We start from the raw sequence: 18814 nt of genomic DNA, 5'->3' as shown, positions 1-18814 counted from the left end.
TTTGTATATATTTTTTAATCGATTTTAGCAATAAAAGATTAGAAACTTTTGAAGGGTAACAGCGGAAAGAGAAAATGGTTGAAGCAAGACTCACACTAGGATAATATTGTCTAATTTAGCAATGTGACTTCAGATGTCATTGGCTTTGAAAATCACTTACTTTTTTAAAATAAGTATACCTATTATGGTGTGTCACCCTTGTGAATTGATCCTATCATCAGAAAGAATACCTGAGTTACAAGGAGGGATAATTGGTGATTTATGTGCACGCAAAACCATCTCTCTCATACAAAAGTTAACCAAGGTTGGTTTCATATAATGATTGTGTAGGCCAAGCAAAACTAGTAAAACTAGATATTGAATACTGTATGTAGAAATAATAGCTATTTATTGAGAATGACCATAGTATATAATTTCAACAATAATATAACAGTCTGTAATAAGTAATATCTCAAAATATAACAGTCTTTAATTTATACAGTAATTGAAGAACAACTGTAACTTGGCGCAGTGGATTGGTGTGTCAGAGTGCATTCATAAAGCAGTTAATTGGCAACTTACCACTTAGAAAGTAATTAATAGCTCTCTGGGGCTTCAGGTGCAGTGGACACAGCAAGGAAGTGTCACTGACAAAAGCCGGCAAAAGGGAGTTTAGATTGAAATATATAAAACTTTATATATATTGTGTGCAAAAGCCAAGTCTTTATTGTATCAGAGCCATGGATTACACAGGACCAAAAATTGAATAAATGCGTTGTGTTGCATAGTGTATATTTTCTCATACATCTTCCGTTGGTTCATAAATTGAGGAGCTGAACTTTAAATTGGCTGCACATTAGTTTCTATCTTCTTGATTGGTATCCATCTTCATTGCCTATTCCCCAAAGGGTTGTAGCAGATCAGTACCAGGACAAAGTCACCCAGTGCCCAGGGTGAACATGGCAAACTGTACCCCCCCCCCCCTCCTCTCCGCCAGGATAGGGCTAATAATGGTGTAAGGTTTGTAATGCATGTAATGTTTGTGATATGCACTGAAATAGTACTAATGTACCGTCTAGCTTTTGAAGTTGAAATGAGGGACATCTCAGGGAAATAGCAACCTGTGGTGCACTAGTGAAGAGTGGGTGTGCTTAAATTATGATGACTGGGAGGGGGCAAACTGGCACCCCCTGGGTGCCTCAATTGCTGCATCCTTTAGCTGCACAAGGAGTCACCGGGAGTACTGCACAAAGTGGGAGCTGAAGGGGGAGGTGTTACTTTATATGGCAGCGCTGATCGCAAGATAGTGGGAGGGAGTACAAAGCACGAGTCCATATCTGGATCACTAGGTGAGATCCCTTGATGACTTTGTGTAGCACTGCCATGCAGAGTGCAGGGAAGGGGGTGCAGAGGGAGGCAGAGAGAGCAATGTGTGTGTAGGGCAACAGTCAATACAGACTGGAGATTGAGCAGAGAGAAGGCGCACATGGCTAAAACAGGAGGTGACATCCAGTGTTTGACAGCAGTGATATAGTCTGCAGAGAGGGGAGCGCACAGTTGGATAAGACTGAATGTAGCTGGAGGTGAGATCATATTAGGTTTATGTTATGCCATAACTATACATAAAACTATTATGATCTCACCTCCAGCTACATTCAGTCTCATCCAGCCATGCACCCCTGCAGTCTTCATTCATCACTGCCATACACTGGATGTCACCCTTTGCTACATTAATCCCTGTGCTCCCACTCTCTACTCCCCCCCTCTACAGTCTGCATTCACTGGTGCCATACACAAGATGTCACCTCTTGATCAAGCCACGTGTTCCCACTCTCTGCACTCCACTTGATGCCACCCTCTGAGCTCGCAGGAACCACAACTACAGAGGAGGCATCAGGTATCAATGCGCACTGTCAATGTGTATTAAAAACAACATTGGATGGATATACATCTGCCACATCATTGATCTGCGGTGGAACCCCATGTGAGAAACCCTGTGTTATGGATTTGCAGAGCTGTGCAGGGAAGATACTGTAATTTACTGCACTGTTCCCCACAGGTCCTCCTCTTCTGTCTGTCCCAGGATATTAAATGTAATACGTAATTGTAAGAATCTTCAGCAATCATCATATGAATCGTTAAATTTGTTTACCTTGGTTGGTACTAAATGTCAGTTGTACAAAATATTTATTGTAGTTCTTGCAATTTTGTGTTTCTAGAAATTTTACCTAGAATTTGAATATGTCTTGTTACTTCTCTATAGTACTTTTATATATTGGATCTCTATCTCACTCTTTTATTATGCTGGATACAAAAATATCCGCTAGTTTATTTATTTTTTTGATAACCATGTCATTAGTTTAGAGTGACCCCTTCAAGTAATATATCGTTTTTACAATTTTTCTTTTTCCTTTCTGCAGATGTTCTATATTTCCACCTTTTTCCACACCTTAAACTATACTTGGCAAAACTTCAGTAACATGAGAAGAAGGCTTGACAGTGAGTTCTATAAGGTCAGTTACTAGTTGGAGATTCATTTTAATCCCAAAGCATTTGCAGAAATATAATGAAATAACATATCAGGAGTGTGTAGCTGTAATACTGCCTTTCCTAGATACTAATAATATAGTTTCCATTGTTACCACTACTGTTACTGGTAATGTTTGCTAGTGCCTGGTATATATTTCTCAGCAAGTATGAAGATACAACAGTTTTTGTTTTTTCTTTTTTTTTTTAAAATATTTTATTGCTCTTTTTCACTTTTACAAATAAAAGCATAGACATTTTCCCATTGTTCTGTGACATAGGTAGTGTAGGATAGGTAAATTACTTGTTTTGAGCGATACTTCTGAGCAAACAGAAATTCAACAGATTCCCCTGAGAAGTACTAAAATCAGCATAGAGGCCAGCAAACTATCACTTTTAGAAGAGGTTAGCAGGGGTAGCCTACATGTTCTCCCAGTTTAATTTTTCAATAAAAGAAACTAAAGTCAGGTAGATAAAGTCAGGTAAATTGACTGAGCAAACCCTTTGGCGCTATATAAATACTGTATAATAATAATAATAATAATATGTAGGCTGATATTGCTGAACTTTGCTTTTAAAATGTGAGTTTGCCAAGCTGATCTATTGACATTTGAATTTTCAAAGATACTGATCCAGAACAAGCATGAGCCCTCATGCACACTTGATGTTTTTACACCTGCTGTTTTTGGCTTTTCACATTTTTTTCTACAGTTAGTAAACTCCCCAGCATGTTATCCTACAGTCTATGTGTCCTTGCACACATAGACTGTAATTGGCATTTTTTGGCTGGGATGTTTGTTGGCTGGAAAAAAAACCAGGACTAGTGGGTTTCTAGAGGTGTTTTTAGCTGTAATGAGGCAAAACTTGTTAAAATGCAGCAAACTGGCGTTTTTGGACTTTTTTGACCAAAAAAATTTTTTTTTTTTGTTAAAAAAAATTGTTAAAAAAAGCAAATGCAGAAAAACACAGGAAAACGCCACTAAACGCTAATGCAAGCATGCTAAAAAAAGCTGAAAAACTCACAATTTTTAACGTGACTTTACACAGCTAACGTTACCAGCATTATCAAAACGTCCCGTGTGCATGAGAACTGAGGATCAAGGGTTTTGACTCTGATCCACTTGCTGTTCCAGGTCAGTAACTTCAAAGTTCAGAAAATGGGAGCAATAGCAACCCTATGACCCATTTGAACCATCCAAAGGCATTAAAGTGCATTATCACATGTGACTATTTTGATCTTCTGTTGTTGACCTGTAATGCTTGCAGGGCCACCCACGAATCAAATTTCAGCTGATTCAGTAGGATTTGACCAAAGCAGGGGCGGACTGACCATTTGGGAACTCGGGCAGTGCGCGAGGGCCCAGGATCAGTAGGGGACCCCATGAGATGCCCCTAGTACCTTTTTCATAGGTTTTTTTGAATTTGGGCAAGGACACAGGGGCCCCATGACCCCCTATTGCCCGGGGGCCCCATGAGTTGTCAGTCCACCCCTGGACCGAAGTATATGGCCAGCTTTAGTTCTGGTATTGCAGGTATAATGATGTATACAGTAATTTTGTAATGTACTGTTTGATACTTTTATGTTCAGTGGTCAAAGACACATATAAAATTATCACAAATCCATTGTAATCTGGCCATAACCAAAGCAAATTTTGGCTTGTTCCTGATGAACCAAATTTTTACCTGATTGTTAGACAATTCCTTCCACATTAAAAATTTGCCTGGAAAGCATTTATTGGGGAAAGTGTATCATTTACTGTACTTACTCTTACTACTGAACGATGCACTTGAACTGTAGCACTTCTGTTGCTTGAGGTTAAGGGGATGAGGCAATGACTGATGGACCAAACTGACAACATGGCTTGAGGAAAGAAGTTGTATTTTACAGCTGTTGTCAGTCTGAATCATTTACTTTTTTCAAGCTCATCTTCAAAAGATCCTACTCATGCTTTTCACCCAACACCTTCCCTGGGGGCATTTAGTGTGGTCACCCCTAATATACAAAGTACTTTTGACTCCTGTTTGTCTATTCAAAGAATAACGCAGAGTAACTGATACAAAACATTCGTCCAAGGCCTAGACTCTGGATGCTGTACATTCAATAAACATTACTCATTTGGTGTTAAGGTCAGGTAAAAGTGAGTTTTTGAGTCCAGCGAGGGAATGGCAAAGCAAGTCTTCTTATATCTGTGTGCTGGTGAGCTAAAGTCACACTTTTCTTTTTTCCCCAATGTAGATGTCAGAAAAAGAGTTCTGCTTTGGAAGAATAATAACAGTTCTATCCAGGTAAAAAAAAAAAGCTCTCCTGCAGAATGTATCAGTTACAGAGATGAGATAAACCACTTAACAGTAGCAGGTGTGCTTACAATCATCAACCATTACTTATTCATGTAAAAACCTTTTACCGAAAATAAAAAATTGCTGTAGCTGCTCATGAAGTATTAGTTGTAATTTGGCTTCAATTTGTTAGTGCATCTAAATCTGCTAGTACTTCTTATATTTCGCTTCCCCCAGACTGACAATGCTGCTGTCCAAATGTGCCCCTGTGCGCCTTCATCCAGGGTGAGGGCACTCTAATACAGGTGTGTTACTGCCCAGATTACCTGATGAAAACAGAGAAGAAAGCCTAAAAAAGAAAACTAATGCAGCCACCACATCTAATAACTGATTAGCTGCAATTCATTACATTTTTGTTTTTGGGTTTAATACCACTTTAATCTTTCTAGGATGTTTCTATCTAGCAAATACCTGTCCACCAAACTTGGCGTATTCTCTACTTTTTACACATTTTTACATTTGATGATATAAATGAGTCAGAGTTGCTAAAGAAGTTGAGATTTTTTTACTCAAATATTGTGTGAATATTCACTTTATTTATGCAAGTGTGAGAAAAGTAAAATTCTGTTGGCTTTAAATACCCAATCATGCGCTTATATTTTTCATATGCTTGGTTAATTGAAGTTAATATTCACACACTGTTTGTACATGAAGCTTCAAAATGCCTTTAGCAAATTAACCCATCACCGTTTAAATGATCCCAAAATGAGTACAGTGCCGTATAATCAAATTATAATGTATATGTATGGGAAGACTGTGGTAGCATCTGGAAATTGTCACAGCAAACAATTAGGCTCCACTTGTTAACGAACAGCAGGTTAAAAGAAAAAGAAAATCAAAGACAATACTTGATTTGCAGTTATGGGCAAAAAAAACACAAATGTATAAGAAACTGACCAAAACAAAAATATGGCACTTCTGGAGAGCTGTTTTTTCATTCCAATGCCCTTTTTATGTTTATTTCAACATAGTTCTCTTTATCTTTATACTTAAGTGATTGTTTGTGTATGATATTACATCTAAAAGCACAAATTATTATTATTACATAGAATATTTAACCACTTGCCCTCCAGAGGATTTACCCCCCTTCCTGACTAGGCCATTTTTTGCGATACGGCACTCCATTACTGTAACTGACAATTCTGCAGTCATGCAACACTGAACATTAATTACATTTGTGTCCTTTTTTCCCCACAAATAGAGCTTTCTTTCAGTGGTATTTGATCACGTCTGCATTTTCTGTATTTTGCGCTATATAAAAAAAAGCGACAATTTTGGAAAAAAAATTATGTTTTTGACTTTTTACTATAAAACATATCCAGTAAAAAAAATTTAAAAAAATCGAAAAATAAATTTAGGCCAAAATGTATTCTGCTACGTCTTTGCTAAAAAAAAAAAATCCTAATACGTGTAAACTAATTGGTTTACGTGAAAGTTATATCATCTACAAATGGCGGTATATGAACTGCAATTTTTATTTAAATTTTTTTTTATACTAGTAATGGCGGTGATCGGCGACTTATAGTGGGACTACGGCGGGCATTCTGACACTGGGAGGGAAATAACTAACTGCCACTGACATCCCAATGACACTAATACAGTGATCAGTGCTGATAAAAAGCACTGACGCTGTACTAATGACACTGGGCAGGAAGGGGTTAACATCTGGTGCAATAACAGGGTTAAGTGTGTGCTGTGTGTGTTTTATTTGGGAGACATGCTGCTTTGTATGTCTCTGCTGTGCAGAGACATACAAAGCAGCATGTCCTTGCTGGCAGGAGAGAAACCTGTGTTGTTTACACACAGGTCTCTCCCCTGTCAGCTTTGCCCTACAATTGCCGGGTGCCGGCGGGGAATCTCCGGTCGGGACCAGGTGATTGACATCCCTAGCCGCCCACCAAGAAATGCAAATCACGTATATATATATACATGATGTTGCGAAGCCCTGCCGCCCTGTAGCAGTAATTCTACTATATGGTGGCGAGAAAGCATTTAAAGAAACCTTAGGTTTACCTTGCCTCACTTCCTTTTAGAAAATCATATACGTTTGTTTAAATATATCTGTCCATAATTCCTCTTCATTAATAAAGCTCCATTTATTTCAGTGTTGTTCCTGTCTTGTTCACTTTGCCTGTCCTGGGCATTGGGAATTTCTATCAATGCTATGAGAACAGCAGTCTCAGGTAAACACATGTTGTAAGAGATTATGTATATGTGCTGAATGTGAACAATACTGTCCAGAGCAATGGTGTGCAGCAGATGCTATGGTGCATGCATGTAGAAAGGAAGTGGTTAAAGGGTGGAGGAGATCAGCAGACCTGAGCAAGTGTATGTATAGCCCAAATTTGTTTGTTTTTTAATAGAGAAGGAAAGGGTTAACATTCCTGTCAATTTATTTTTGCTGCCGTTGTCTCTTTATGGAGATTTCCCTTTACTTCCTTTCCTCAAGGTGCAATAGGAAATGAGAAACAAATTCCAAAGAAATCTCCTTTGAGATAGTTGTCACCATTTGAATACTACTCTTACCTCTTGACCTAGGGACATCTCTAAAATTCTGAATTTCCCATGACTTTTTCCCTGATTTTTAACAAACATGTACTTGCCAGCCCAGGAGTCCAACGCTGTGTTCACCCAGTCAAGTTTTTGCCGATCTTCGGATCTCCAGCACTGCCATCTTGGCTGTGGGAAACTGGCTGTGAGTGCCTGCTGTTTCACAGTCAGATTGCCACTGCGCCAGGTCGGAGCCGAGAAATGCTGCCAGAAAAAGGCACCCGTTTCCAAGGAAAAAAAAAAAATTAAACTGTAGAGGAGGGGAGGATGAGCTGGAGGCTTGTATCGCTCTGTAGCTGGAGGACATTGGAGGCTTGTATCGCTCTGTAGCTGGAGGACATTGGAGGCTTGTATCGCTCTGTAGCTGGAGGACATTGGAGGCTTGTATCACTCTGTAGCTGGAGGACTCCTGGTGCACGTTGATGCTAAAAATGTCTTCCTGCACACTTGTTTGGTGGCCAAAAAGAGGTCTTCTATCCTGGGAAGAGGTACTATTATATTATATTGCAAAATAGCAGTAGAGTGAGAAAACAAGTGATCCAAAATTATGGAGATAGTATTTAACTACACGCTGATCATCCAGGATTGTCCAGATGTCCAGTGCATCTAGAAAGTATTCACAGCGCTTAACTTTTGCCACATTTTGTTATGTTACAGCCTTATTCCAAAATGGATTGAATTATTTTTTCCCTCAACATTCTACAAACAATACCCCATAATGACAACGTGAAAGAAGTTCGTTTTGAAATCTTTGCAATATATAAAAAAAAAACGAAAAAAAACACATGTACATAACAATTCACAGCCTTTGCTCAATACTTTGTTGAAGCACCTTTAGTACCAATTACAGCCTCAAGTAATTTTGAGTATGTTGCTACAAGCTTGGCACACCTATTTTTGGGCAATTTCTCCCATTCTTCTTTGCAGTACCACATCAAGCTCCATCAGGTTGGATGGGGAGCGTCGGTGCACAGCCATTTTCAGATCTCTCCAGAGATGTTCAATCAGTTTCAAGTCTGGGATCTGGTTGGGGCACTCTTTTGTTATGTGGGCTGTGTGCTTAGGGTCATTGTCCTGCTGAAAGATGAACCGTAGCTGCAGTCTAAGATCCAGAGCGCTCTGGAACAGGTTTTCATCAAGGATGTCTCTGTACATTGCTGCATTCATCCTTCCTTCGATCCTGACTAGTCTCCCAGTTCCTGCCGCTGAAAAACATCCATACAGCATGATGCTGCCACCAGCATGCTTCACTGTAGGGATGGTATTGGCTAGGTGGTGAGCGGTACTGGTTTCCTCCAGACATGACGCTTGGCATTCAGGCCAAAGAGTTCAATCTTTGATTCATCACCAGATAACTTTGTTTCTCATGGTCTGAGAGTCCCTCAGGTGCCTTTTGGCAAACTCCAAGTGAGCTGCCATTCGCCTTTTATTGAGGAGTGGCTTCAGTCTGGCCACCACCATACAGGCCTGATTGGTTGAGTGCTGCAGAGATGGTTGTTCTTCTGGAAGGCCTCCACACCTTCCACATTCGACCCTTGCGGGTCACAAAGCCTTAAATATATAGTATCTCAGCCAGATTTTCATGCTCCACTGACTCCACCGACTCAATTAAGATCCCCCTCCAAGCAATGAATTCCTCTCAGATCACGTTCCTCACAATATGGACTCAAACACAGGACGTATGTAGCACAAGTATATGAGGCTCAATGTAACGACAAACACAGGGACGGCAATCCAACCAGGCGAGTTAGTTGGTGGTTGACTTTCAGATGCGCTAATAAAAAGCACGTTGTTGTATAGTATCCCTGGTGTGAAGAGGTCCCTCGGGTATGGATGACGATACAGCCTAGGGGTGGGTGGTCCTCCTCAGGGTCCTGGGGTGCGTTAGTCTTTCCAGATAATTAGCCTCTTTAAGGTACCGGGATACTGACTGGAAGAGGTGCAGCTCTGACCCCGCACACCAGCAGTCCCTCCAGCACACATAGCACCAGTAACGCCACGTTTTTGTCTGCTAAGGAAACTGGGTTTTTTAAGCCCAGTGTGCATGAAGCCTAAATGTAAAATAATACACCTAGGGAAAAAGAATCCCTTGAGAGAGTACAACATTGGGGGTACAGTATTGGCCAGCACTGCAGAGGAAAAGGGGGGTACTTATTTCAGATGATTGCAAAATGAGCAGTGTGGCCAGGCAGTGGGAAAAGTGAATGGAATTATAGGATGCATCACAAGAGGGGTCACCAGCAGGAGGAAGGAGGTCCTGATTCCCCTATATAGATCTTTAGTGAGACCTCATTTAGAATACTGTGTCCAGTATTGATAAGATAGAACGAGTTCAGAGATGGGTAACAAAAATGGTGCAAGGTCTGGGGGATAAAACATATCAAGAGCGACTTCAGTAAATTGATATGTACAATCTTGAGGAAAGAAGGGAAAGGGGAGACAAGATTGAAACCTTTAAATACATCAAGGGGGTGAACAAGGTTCAAGAGAGCGGTACTTTCAATATGAAACAAAGATCAAGAACATAGGAACATGACCTCAGACTAATTGGAGGAAAGTTCAAAACCTTAATCTTAGAAAGTATTATTTTACTGAAAGAGTAGTTGATGCTTGAAATAGACTTCCAGCTGAGGTAGTGAGCCAGTCAACAGTAAGTGGTTGAAAATATGCTTGGGACAAAGAGAGATCTATACTCAGACAACAAAGTTAAAGTGATACTAAAGCTAAAAACTTTTTTTTACCTTAATGCATTAAATCTTTTTTATTTCTATGTCCTCCCCCTGTGTGACGGGAAGAGAGGAGAGAACAGATCCAGAGCTGTGCATGGCAGCATCTCTTTTCCTCTCGCTTCCTCTTCACACAGAACTCGAATAGCAACAGGAGCTATTGACTGTCAATCAAATTAAGTGAGGAGAATGTGGGGGTCAGGGCTCCATAGACACACAGCTCGGGGGGGCGCAGACACCATAGGGTTTATTTACTAAAGCTGGAGAGTCCAAAATCAGACTCCCTTCTGCATAGAAACCAGTCAGCTTCCAGGTTTCATTGCCAAAGCTGCATTGAACAAGCTGAGGTTAGAAGCTGATTGGTTTCTATGCAGAAGGGAGTCTGATTTTGGACTCTCCAGCTTTAGTAAATAAACCCCCATGTGCCCCCATAGTAGCCGTTTGCTATGGGGACAAAGGAATAAGAGGAGGAGCCAGGATTGCAGACAGGGGACCTTCTCTACAGGAAGATCGGGGCAGGTGAGTATAACATCTTTGTTATTTTTATTTAAAAAAATTGATTTTAGTAACACTTTAACAAAAAAAAATTACAACATGTAAAAATAAAACAAAAAACCAACTCGATGGACCACTTGGTCTTTTTTCTGTGTGATTTCTATATTGATTCACTGCCATATATACACTGTATTGGCAGAAGTATTGGGACACCCCTCCAAATCATTGGATCCAAGTGTTCCAATCACCTCCATGGCCACAGGTGTACAAAATTAAGCACTTAGGCATGCAGACTGCTTCTACAAACATTTGTGAAAGAATGGGTCGCTCTCAGCAGCTCAGTGAATTCAGGTGTGGTACCGTGATCGGTTGCCACCTGTGCAATAAGTCCATCCGTGAAATGTTCTTGCTACTAAAAACGGTCAACTGTTAGTGGTATTATAAAAAAGTGGAAGCAACTGGGAACAACAGCACCTCAGCTACGAAGTGGTAGACCACGTAAAATGACAGAGCGGGGTCAGCGCATGCTGAATCGCATAGTCTGCAGAAGTCACAACTGTCTGCAGAGTCAATAGCCAAAGACGTCCAAACTTCATGTGGCCTTCAGATTAGCACAACAGTGCATAGAGAACATCATGGAATGGGTTTGCATGGATGGGCAGCTGCATCCAAGCCTTACATCACACAGTGCAATGCAAAGGATCGGATGCAGTGGTATAAAGTATGCCACCACTGGACGCCACCGTGGAGATGTGTTCTCTGGAGTGACCAATAACGCTTCTCTGACTGGCAATCCGATGGATGTGTCTGGGTTTGGTGGTTGCCAGAAGAACGGTACTTGCCTGACTGCATTGTGCCAAGTGTAAAGTTTGATGAAGGGCGGATTATGGTGTGGGGATGTTTTTCAGAGCTTGGGCTTGGCCCCTTAGTTCCAGTGAAGAGAACTCTTAAGGCGTCAGCATACTAAGACATTTTAGACAATTTCATGCTCCCAATTTTGTTGGAAGAGTTTGGGGATGGCCCCTTCCTGTTCCAACATGACTGGTCACCAGTGCACAAAGCAAGGTCCATAAAGACATGGATGAGCGAGTTTGGGGTGGAGGAACTTGACTGGCCTGCACAGAGTCCTGACCTCAACCTGATAGAACACCTTTGGGATGAATTATAGGGGAGACTGCAAGCCAGGCCTTCTTGTCTGACATCAGTGCTTGCCCTCACAAATGTGCTTCTGGAAGAATGGTCAAACATTTCCATAGACACACTCCTAAACCTTGTGGACAGCCTTCCCAGAACAGTTGAAGCTGCTATAGCTGCAAAGAGTGGGCCAACTCAATATTGAACCCTACGGACTAAGACTGGGATGCCATTAAAGTTCATGTATGTGTAAAAGCAGGCGTCCCAATACTTTTGCCAATATAGTGTATGTATGGTGAGTCTTTGGTGAACATAACATTTAACCCTGTATGAATAGACCTCGGGTCACTTTTCTTTTGTAAGTAAAAATATAAAGTTATGAAGTCTGTATTGTTATTATAAAGATGCAAATTTTATATGACTGACTTGCTCTAACATTCTTGACAGCTGCTTGGTGTTGAATGTTGGATCCCAGATAACAGCAGACCCTAGCAGATATAACAACAGTATCTGCACAGGCTTACACTTCTATAGCACAGCTGTCTACCTGGCTACCTGCCTTACAGTCATCCCTATACTGGTATGTAACATCAAGTGGAACCTCAGAGCACTGTCTGCCAGCTGAATTCAATGGGGTGTGGTTATAAAAGATTCAGCATAATACATTAGCTGTCTGTCAGCTGTGGTAGAATGGATTGAATCCATAGTTTTACATTTAGCACACATAGAGTGGAATTTACTAAGACTGGAGCAGAGAGAATCTGGAACAGCTGTATATAGCAACCGATCTGCTTCTATTTTTTTACTTTCAAAGCTTAAAGTGGAACTTTAGTCAGAAAATGAAGTCCTGCTTCAGGGTGGCCCCTTTTGCAGGTATAGCTATGTATAACATTACAAATACGTTCCTATACGGTTTAGAATCCAGTAATGCATTACCGCATCCTGCTCTGCACATGTTCAATTGCTCTTTATTATTAGACACTGTGCTGAATTTATAAAGGCCCATCTGCTGACAGCCTAAAGATTTACTGCTGCTCAGGACCCTGGTCTTCAGCAAAATGGCAGCCTCCAGCAAGAAGAAACAGGAACTTTGCTTGAGGCAATTTACAGCACACACTAATTTTGGTGGCATAAATATTAATGTGGATTGTACGTTGCTTGCTAAAGAACATTATATTTATTAAGTTGTTATGGGTAATGCTGAAGGTAGAAGCTGATTGGTTCCCATGCACAGGTGCTCCATATTCTGTCTGGTTTAAATTAATTCTCCCCATAGTTTCTGACTATGCTATAAAATGGTGCTACATAATTAAAAAGCAGTTATCTACTGTCAGACATACAGATTCCAGGGCAGACGTCCTGTGCGGGATCACAAACAACCTTGTTTAGAGCTACATTGTTCATTCTTTGTGCAGAATATACAGTATGCTGAGTACAAGTCCATGGTCCATGGTGTAAAGATTTCTGTGTTATGAGCTAAAGGTGCCCATAAGGTAGTTGGATTGTTTAACTGATTATTATTATTATTATTATACAGGGCTTATATAGCGCCGACAGTTTGCTCAGCGCTTTACGTTATGGAGGGAACCAGTACAGTAACAATACAGTTCAATACACGAGGGCCCTGCCCCTTGGAGCTTACAATCTAGGAGATTAGCCTGTACACCTTTATAACTATAACTGAAAGATCTGATAACTTCAGGATGCACTGAATGATGTGAGGCAGATGACAGGTCAGCAAGAGTCAAACTTCACATGACCTCTGACTGTTGACTTCACAAAGAGCACTTCCCACTGGATTTTATCCTGATAGGTGCCTTTTTTTTTCTGTTCCTTCCCTTACAAAAACTTTGAAGGAAATTGCAGCAACTGGTTTAATATGGCAGCATGCTGCAGTTTCAGTCCTGCTAGCTTCAAAGATCAGTGTATTGCCCCTTTAAACCAACTCTAGCCAATTTTTTTTGGGGGGGGCAGGGATTTTGATTTAGAGTGGGAAAGAGTTACAGGATAATTTCTATAAGATTTTTATTTCTCTTTGGAACCCTATTAGAAAGATTCTCCCTCACTTCCTGTCCCTGTGGCACCCATACAAAAAATGTAGACAGCAGTTGTCACCAGGTCTAGAAGGCACAGACAGCAGTAAAGCATTGTGATAAATTCAAACACTTACCAGCCATACATAGATCCTTCCTGAACTGGCCGAGATTCGATCCATGTCTTTTAAAAAGAGAAAGACTAAAATGCTAAATATATATCAAAGGCCAATTTAATTGGTTTATGTAAAATGGCCAGCATTTTCTCATCGTTAATGTTGATTTTATTGACCACATAAAAGCCAAAGACTGATTGATGTCTAATTCTAGGTGATCGCAGCATGTTCGCAGGTTGTTGTTCAAAGGCACCTAGCGACAGCAGGCTTCATCGAAGACCAACAATGGGCAGTGATTAAAGTAATGAGCTGGAGCCTTCTGCTCTTCCCCGCCATCTTCTTTCTCTGTTGCTTGCCAGGTGAGTCTCTTACGTGTAGACTTTTATTAGCCAGCTCCCAGTTTCTTCATATAGCAAGGATGTTTGCCAAGGAGTATAATTGATCATTTTTTGTGTGATCACAGTAAACAGTTCTCCTTTATCTCATGGCTGCCTGCTAAACTAATGGACTAACTTAAAAGAGCAATGTTGGGAACGCTTCCTGTACAAAGTAGACACCTGGGACTACATAAAGGCCCAAACTCTTACCACCCACTGTAGTCTGTACACATCAGTCAATTTAGACAAATTAATTTTGTTTTTTGTCTCTATTAGGTTTTTTCAAGTTTTTTATGCTCTAGGACAGTGATGGCGAACCTTTTTGAGCCCGAGTGCCCAAACTGCAACCCAAAACCAACTTATTTCTTTCAAAGTGCCAACACTGCAATGAAACCTGAATATCGAGCTTTTGGTTTAGAAAAAACAACTCGTACAGTAGTGCAAACTAATTAACAGTACAGGGATGACCAGAGACTGCGGACAGTACAGGGATGACCAGAGACTGCGGACAGTACAGGAGATGACCAGAGACTGCGGACACAGTACAGGAGATGACCAGAGACTGCGGACACAGTACAGGAGATGACCAGAGACTGCAGACACAGTACAGGAGATGACCAGAGACTGCGAACAGTACAGGAGATGACCAGAGACTGCGGACAGTACAGGGATGACCAGAGACTGCGGACAGTACAGGGATGACCAGAGACTGCGGACACAGTACAGGGATGACCAGAGACTGCAGACACAGTACAGGGATGACCAGAGACTGCAGACACAGTACAGGGATGACCAGAGACTGCAGACACAGTACAGGGATGACCAGAGACTGCGGACAGTACAGGGATGACCAGAGACTGCGGACACAGTACAGGGATGACCAGAGACTGCGGACACAGTACAGGAGATGACCAGAGACTGCGGACAGTACAGGGATGACCAGAGACTGCGGACACAGTACAGGAGATGACCAGAGACTGCGGACACAGTACAGGGATGACCAGAGACTGCGGACACAGTACAGGGATGACCAGAGACTGCGGACAGTACAGGAGATGACCAGAGACTGCGGACAGTACAGGAGATGACCAGAGACTGCGGACACAGTACAGGAGATGACCAGAGACTGCGGACACAGTACAGGAGATGACCAGAGACTGCGAACAGTACAGGAGATGACCAGAGACTGCGGACAGTACAGGAGATGACCAGAGACTGCGGACAGTACAGGGATGACCAGAGACTGCGGACACAGTACAGGGATGACCAGAGACTGCGGACAGTACAGGGATGACCAGAGACTGCGGACACAGTACAGGGATGACCAGAGACTGCGGACACAGTACAGGGATGACCAGAGACTGCGGACACAGTACAGGAGATGACCAGAGACTGCGGACAGTACAGGAGATGACCAGAGACTGCGGACACAGTACAGGGATCACCAGAGACTGCGGACACAGTACAGGGATGACCAGAGACTGCGGACACAGTACAGGAGATGACCAGAGACTGCGGACACAGTACAGGGATGACCAGAGACTGCAGACACAGTACAGGAGATGACCAGAGACTGCGGACACAGTACAGGGATGACCAGAGACTGCGGACAGCACAGGGATGACCAGAGACTGCGGACAGTACAGGAGATGACCAGAGACTGCGGACAGTACAGGGGATGACCAGAGACTGCGGACACAGTACAGGAGATGACCAGAGACTGCGGACATAGTACAGGGATGACCAGAGACTGCGGACACAGTACAGGAGATGACCAGAGACTGCGGACAGCACAGGGATGACCAGAGACTGCGGACAGCACAGGGATGACCAGAGACTGCGGACAGTACAGAGATGACTGCTGACCTTTGGGGAGGGAGGGGGAGCGGGTACCTGAATTTGACAGGTACCCGCTCTTACTTCCGCAGAGTTTTTTTTTATCTTACCTGTTCCTTTATCCAGCCGCGCGCTGTCTTCCCGGCTTCTGTAGTGTGGGCGCTCGTCGGACAGCCGGATGCCCAGTGTGCATGCGCGAGAAGCGCTGCGCTTTGTGATTGGTCCGGCGGCTTCTGGGATCTGTCATGTGTCCCAGGTACCGCCTTACCATTCACAAAGAGCACTGCTTCTTGTGCATGCGCACTTGGGACCCGGCTGTCACGCACACTACAGCCGGGAAGACAGCGCGCCGCTGGAATCTCCTGGCGTGCCCACAGATAAGGCTCGGCGTGCTGGCTGTGGCACGCGTGCCACGGGTTCGCCATCACTGCTCTAGGATATGATCAAATCCTTCAATGTAAATTTACATTTGTTTTGTGTTCAGGGAGGTAGCCTTTAAAGTGTTACTAAACCCAGGACCCTACATTCACTATATCTGGTCTCCCACAGTACACGGAACATGGAAGTGCAATTATTTTAGTAAATATAAACTGCTCAATACCTTTTCTCATCAGCATTTAGAGCAGTTTTGTGACTTCTATAAGTGTCCAGCCGAGCACTGGTTAAAGCTTGTAGGATTAGTTTTAATTTTGCTCTAGGAGGATGCAGAACCCCTAACCTCTGATTGACCCTGTGCAGATCACATGTACTCTCCAAAGGAAAAAAAAAACCTCTCTAGCAATACACACCAAACTTAGCATGTGCAGAGTGACTCCACACCATATTCCATATCAGGAGATAAGAGGGGGACACTGGAAAAAGGGGAGGATCAGAGAAGTCAGAATCGAATAGTGTTTTTACACAATGCAGAGGATTAATCCCTTAGGTACTACAGTGAGTATATCAATCATGCTTTACTGCATATACAGACTGATTTTACTGTTGTGGGTTTAGTAACACTTTAAGTCTTTAATTAAGAATCTTTAATTAAGATAATTTAGGAGGCCAAAATCCTAGGTGCATAGGGAGATCATTAGGGTTTGAATATAAAAAGCATATCTAAGTTTACCTTATGGAATTAACACAGAGAGAGGATAGTGTTGCATGTATTAGCAGATATAGATGGATTTAACTAACAAATTCAAGCAGAACTCCAGCTAACACTATTTAACAGGTACAGCAACAGTTTTTTTCCTTTTGAGATAAAGGTTTACATAAAGGAAAAAAAATGACCATTGTAAGCCACCCTGCTATTGTTAAACAGTTTGATTTAACCCTCTAACTGCTATCTTGTCCGGACAGACTTGTTTTCAACAAGTGAAAATTTAGAAAAAAAAGCCTAAAAAAGAATACTAATGCAGCCATCACATCTTAGAATTACCGGTAATAAACTGCAATATAAAAGATTTTTTTGCCTTTGGGTTTAATACTGCTTTACATTTTAACTCAATCAACCAAGATGAACCAATAAATATGTAATGGGTAGAACACCATAGCTCACACTCATTTGGTGACATTATATATTAAATGTAAACCATATAAAGCACAAAATATTAAGCCAAATTTTAAAATAATTTTATTTTAGATTTTCATTTTATAAATGTTAATATCAAGCCTATTTTATAATAACTGAGCTATAGAGCCTGTGTGTAAAGCATCAGTCCTACTATAACTAAAATTTTATTAATGGTGAAGTCAGTTCGTCTGAATTATGTATCCTGTAGAGTAGGGGTCCTCAAACTACGGCCTGCAGGCCAGATACGGCCCACCAAAGACATTTAACTGGCCCGCCGAGCCAGCTGCTAAAAAAACAAAACGGTGCCAGCAGGCAAATAGCTAGGCTGCTTGCTGGGTCCTTGGCTGCAAGAACCCAGCAAGCAGCAGCCTGGAAACCCATGATTCAACTGCTGCAGCCAGAGGAGCAACAGGAGAGGAGGAGGAGAGCACACCAGGCACCAGCTACAGTACATTTCAGTGTCATGTGCGTTACAGTGTACAGTCCATTTTGGTGTCAAGTGCGTTACAGAGTACAGTGCATTGCGGTGTCCAGTGCATTACAGTGTACAGTGCATTGTGGTGTCCAGTGCATTACAGACTACAGTGCATAGCGGTGTTCAGTGCGTTACATAGTACAGTGCATTGCGGTGTGCAGTGTGTTACAGTGTACGGTGCATTGCGGTGTCCAGTGCGTTACAGAGTACGGTGCATTGCGGTGTCCAGTGCGTTACAGAGTACGGTGCATTGCGGTGTCCAGTGCATTACAGTGTACGGTGCATTGCGGTGTCCAGTGCGTTACAGAGTACGGTGCATTGCGGTGTCCAGTGCATTACAGTGTATGGTGCATTGTGGTGTGCAGTGTGTTACAGTGTACGGTGCATTGCGGTGTCCAGTGCGTTACAGTGTACGGTGCATTGCGGTGTCCAGTGCGTTACAGTGTACGGTGCATTGCGGTGTCCAGTGCATTACAGTGTATGGTGCATTGTGGTGTGCAGTGTGTTACAGTGTACGGTGCATTGCGGTGTCCAGTGCGTTACAGTGTACGGTGCATTGCGGAGTCCAGTGCGTTACAGTGTACGGTGCATTGCGGTGTCCAGTGCGTTACAGTGTACGGTGCATTGCGGTGTCCAGTTCATTACAGTGTACGGTGCATTGCGGTGTCCAGTTCA

General features: G+C 42.3%; 1 protein-coding gene across 1 annotated transcript in view; it reads left to right on the top strand.

Moving 5' to 3' along the window:
* Positions 1-18814, top strand: part of TMEM116 (transmembrane protein 116) — a 76959-nt gene that overhangs the window by 51442 nt on the left and 6703 nt on the right. Inside the window, exons 5-9 of the mRNA XM_089676907.1 lie at positions 2400-2492; positions 4742-4791; positions 6948-7025; positions 12195-12327; positions 14111-14255. Of these exons, the coding sequence (XP_089533033.1) occupies positions 2400-2492; positions 4742-4791; positions 6948-7025; positions 12195-12327; positions 14111-14255 (499 nt within the window). The remainder of the gene's footprint in view (positions 1-2399; positions 2493-4741; positions 4792-6947; positions 7026-12194; positions 12328-14110; positions 14256-18814) is intronic.

The sequence above is a fragment of the Staurois parvus genome, unplaced genomic scaffold (assembly GCF_062004578.1).
Source record: "Staurois parvus isolate SC_StPar_1 unplaced genomic scaffold, SC_StPar_1.0 ptg000014l, whole genome shotgun sequence".
In the NCBI taxonomy this organism is placed as follows: Eukaryota; Metazoa; Chordata; class Amphibia; order Anura; family Ranidae; genus Staurois; species Staurois parvus.
This window is presented reverse-complemented; position numbering and strand designations above follow the sequence as displayed.